Here is a 3994-nt window from a genome sequence, read left to right as displayed (position 1 = left end):
CTTCTTACTCCGTTCCAATACTAAGAATGCAAAGATTCTACCAATAAGATAATAACACATCAATGAAAACAATTAGTTTCACTCGAGAATTTATTTGAAATTATAGTTTTCTAGTTTGACTTTTAGTTCATGACGATAAACACACTAGGATTAGTTATTAATTAAAACTCCAAAATGTGTCATTATCATTCCCATTGTTATTAGCATATTTAATACAAACCCTTATTGTTAATATTAGCCAAGCATAAACCAATATCATTGACACGCATTTCATAGCTTTCCACGCGGTTCAACGACCGTTGTTTTTTTCAATCAACACTTCCGTCATCTTTTGGATAAGACAATGTACAAAGATTACGTTAACTTTGGAAACCAATTTGGCTTCAATTATTGACACATAGTGCAGAATTTGCCAAATATATCATTGGTCAAAATAAATTATCATTGTATTGTTTACAAAAAGTGAGCGACCATATCTAGATTCACATGCTTCCGAGGCATGATCAAAGCATGTGGCTTGACCGAATCAAGATAAGGAATGTAACTAATCATGTATCAACCTTAATTAAGAGGCGTCTAACTTCTCCTTCTATACAATAAGTGTCAATAACACATTGAAAATACATTTTTTGACATAACATATTTGCCATACTTGGCACATAGAGTCTTCATGATTATTTTATGGACGAAGCTTATCGTCATGACTAGACAACAATCTAACTCTGTTTTTGTTTTTTCCTATCCTACTAGATCTTTCATCTGCTTCACACATACTTGTGGTCAATGTTGCTACTCTGTTTCACTCAGTATTTCCCTGAGTCTGCTACATAATTGTTCGCCATTTCAACCGGTTGAGATTTTACTAAGGGGTCAATTCCAATATTGGCATTGCTCATTTGAAAATCAAAGGTTGAGCAATAGGGGCCATCAGATAAAATTGGACCCAAGTAATTCATATCCAAAAGGTAAGTGAGGGACCAAGTCCTGGGAAGGTTCATCATCATTTTCTGCTCATCATTGTTTTCAGCTATAAGATCAGTCATTTGAACTTTTGGGTGCGTCTCCTTGTGCTCTGTTTTTCCGATGTTCTTCTTCTTATAAATCCTGCACAGGACCCAGTCATCCAGCTGACGAAACATCCAAAACCAAGGGAAATGTCAATCATAAAGTAACATTATTGAATGGTAAAATAAGTTGTTAAATTTCACAAATAAAGGAGCACAAGGCTTAAAAGTTTTACCCTCATGGACCCAATTTTCCTGTTAGCCGATTGTTTTGATTCCGCCAATCGGTATTCATGCATAATCCAATCAGTCTTGTCACCCTTTGGTGGCCTACCCTTATAAAATACTAAGGATTTCTTCACCCCCACAAGCTTAGATCCACTATAGATTGCCTTGTCTGTGCCAGTGGCCTTCCAATACCCAGACACTGTTGCTCTGTTCGGCCTCACACCGTTTGGGTACTTTCTGTCTCGTGGACTAAAGAAATACCATTCATTTTCTCCAAACTCTGTTTTATCTGGATTCCAAGGGATATTCATAACAAGAAGATGCAACAAGTGAAACATTTAGAGAGAGACATTGTGGTGCAACAAGTAGAAAACAAAGGTTTGGCTAGTGATGTTACTATATACCTGGCAATTCCCATGGATCAAACTTGTAGAGATCGACTTCTGGGATGATAGAAGCAGGGCAGGGCTTTGATGTGGCTTGGTTGCAGAGGTAATACACGATTAGTTCCTCGTCCGTTGGGTGAAACCTAAAGCCAGGGGGAAGTTCAGAGCTTGTGGTAGCATCCATGGAGTGAAAAATATGAACTTGGTTCGGGAGAAGAAAAAGGGAGTTATGAAGTGAAGGGTTTGCAGAGAAATGAAGGTGTTTGAAATGTTTGAAAGGAGATTGGTGGTGGTTTTATCTTTGAGGGTGGGTTTCCTTGCATGCTAGTGATTGGGTGATGGGATAAATTTACTATTCCTAGTACATGCGTCACAGGCTTGCATGCACCAATGAGGAGTCAGAACTATTTCACATGTATATCTGTTACTGACTTTTGCACATGGTTCAAAGAACCAGTGCAAGGACGTCTATATCCTTATCAAGTAATATTCAATTCTCATTTCTCCATTAGAATGTTATTGCCAATTGCTGCTTTTTTATTCCCACTTAATTCTGTACTCAGCAGCCAATTTTCCTGTCCTCTCTCACTAGTTAAACCATACCATTTCAGAATGTTTTTCACCAAACTAATACATCATTATTTGGTCCATGCAATAATCGTTGAGAAAAAAGACTACAAAAGTTTTCCTTTTGCTTTTTTTCATTTTTTGTGGTGGAATTATCTGATTACAAGTTATCTTTTTTGCTTTACATGTTGTCTATTTGCATCAATCATTTGTCATGGTTTAATACAATTTGAAGGGAAAATTGTTGCTAAAGTTTACGCTTTGAGTATTGGTAAATACAAAATGTAAAATATGCTTTAAAAGCAATATTTTTAATTTTCAATTAATAGTAATATGGTGCTTGTGACTAATGTGGCATCGTTTGCATGAGGCGTAATGTGTCTAGATACATGTTAGCATATTAATAAATGGTGAAAAGAATGTTAGTAGTTCAAGAATTTAAAATTGATGATAACTAATGAAAGTTATAAAGTGTCAATAAAATTTAGTAAGAGATTAATGATAGATATGTTCAGCGAGCGATGACGCAGCTCCTCAATTAGTTGCAAAATATACTGAGGATTGGGAACATGTGTCTTCTATGTACGGGTTAACAAGATTTCAAAGTTGGCACTCTCAGCAACCACACGATTACCATGGGAATCCGAATAAGTTAAGTCAATTTTTCTCATAATGAGACCCTAATTAAATATTTTTAATTTAATTTAATTTAATAACGACATAATTAAGACTCATGCTCTTCATCTAATTGCCCAATCATTCTAATTTACAGAATGACTATTAACAGGATCGCGATAATGCTCATCCACCAAACACAACGAAACGCAAGCTTTCTTCATTAAACATTAGAAATGCAATTTTTTTTATCACACTCTTTATGAACGAACACATTATTAAAACTCACATTTGTATCCCTACTATCTAATGAGTTTTCTTTTTCTAGATTATAGTTTTCAGTATATTTTAAACTGTAAATTCTGATTTTCAGTGTATTTATTATCGAATTATTGCAAGAAATTATTCGCTCAAAAAAACAGGAAAAAGAAACTCATAAATAACGCAGACAAAATATAGGAGGAAGTTTGTTGTCAGTGGAGACAAGGAATCTAGAACCTTAAAATCTAAGGTTTAAGAGTACATGTACAAGTATTTAGGATAATTCTAAATATATTTTATATCACTAAATATTTTCTTTTCTATTTTAACAAGTACCTACATAAAAGTTTAAAATGATTTTTTAATAGCTACAATAATCAACTACAAACTTACCCAATGAAAATTAAGACAATTTTTTTTCTCTGATTTCCTAAACTAAACAGGTGAGGACAAGATTATTATTGTTAAAAACGTGATTACTCCTAGATTTTTTTTAGTAAATAACACTGGAGATATTTATCATATAAATTGTCAGAAACTTTTCCAATACATATTTATCAATATTAATATTATTAATATAATTAATATATCATTTCTCTGTAAATTTTCTAACTCATCACTAACTGTAGAAATAAAATTTAGCATCACACATTTAACATTTGAGGAAAGGAAATCCAACATAAAAAATGATCGATGATAATTTTATAAATAAAATGTCATTATAGAAATTGGTTAAATGGGCCTCCTGACGTCAAATAAAGTATAGATGTTGTCTCTCCCAAGGTCAGACATCAAATGATCTGCATATAGTACTGAAAAATCGCTATTTTATTGCCTTTAAATGTCGGCTACAAACTCCCTGAAGTCTAATTGAAATTAGATGTTGGCTTCCTACCCCACATATGTCAAAAATGTCCAAAAATATCTCATTTT

The 3994-nt window shown here is 33.5% G+C and overlaps 1 protein-coding gene across 1 annotated transcript; it reads right to left on the bottom strand.

The window, feature by feature from the left end:
- Positions 1–391: 391 nt before the first annotated feature.
- On the bottom strand, positions 392–1929 carry LOC148202728 (NAC transcription factor 29-like). The gene is made up of 3 exons (XM_088110676.1): positions 1637–1929; positions 1241–1521; positions 392–1127 (listed from the first exon to the last, which is right to left on the bottom strand). Exons 1-3 carry the CDS (start codon positions 1800–1802, stop codon positions 804–806), a joined length of 771 nt encoding a protein of 256 aa, XP_087966802.1. The 5' UTR covers positions 1803–1929; the 3' UTR covers positions 392–803.
- Positions 1930–3994: the final 2065 nt, after the last annotated feature.

The sequence above is a fragment of the Vigna umbellata genome, chromosome 3 (assembly GCF_029865625.1).
Source record: "Vigna umbellata cultivar VRB3 chromosome 3, Vumbellata_1.0, whole genome shotgun sequence".
Taxonomy (NCBI): Eukaryota; Viridiplantae; Streptophyta; class Magnoliopsida; order Fabales; family Fabaceae; genus Vigna; species Vigna umbellata.
Note: the sequence above shows the minus strand (reverse complement) of the source record. Positions and strands in the feature narration are given on the sequence as shown.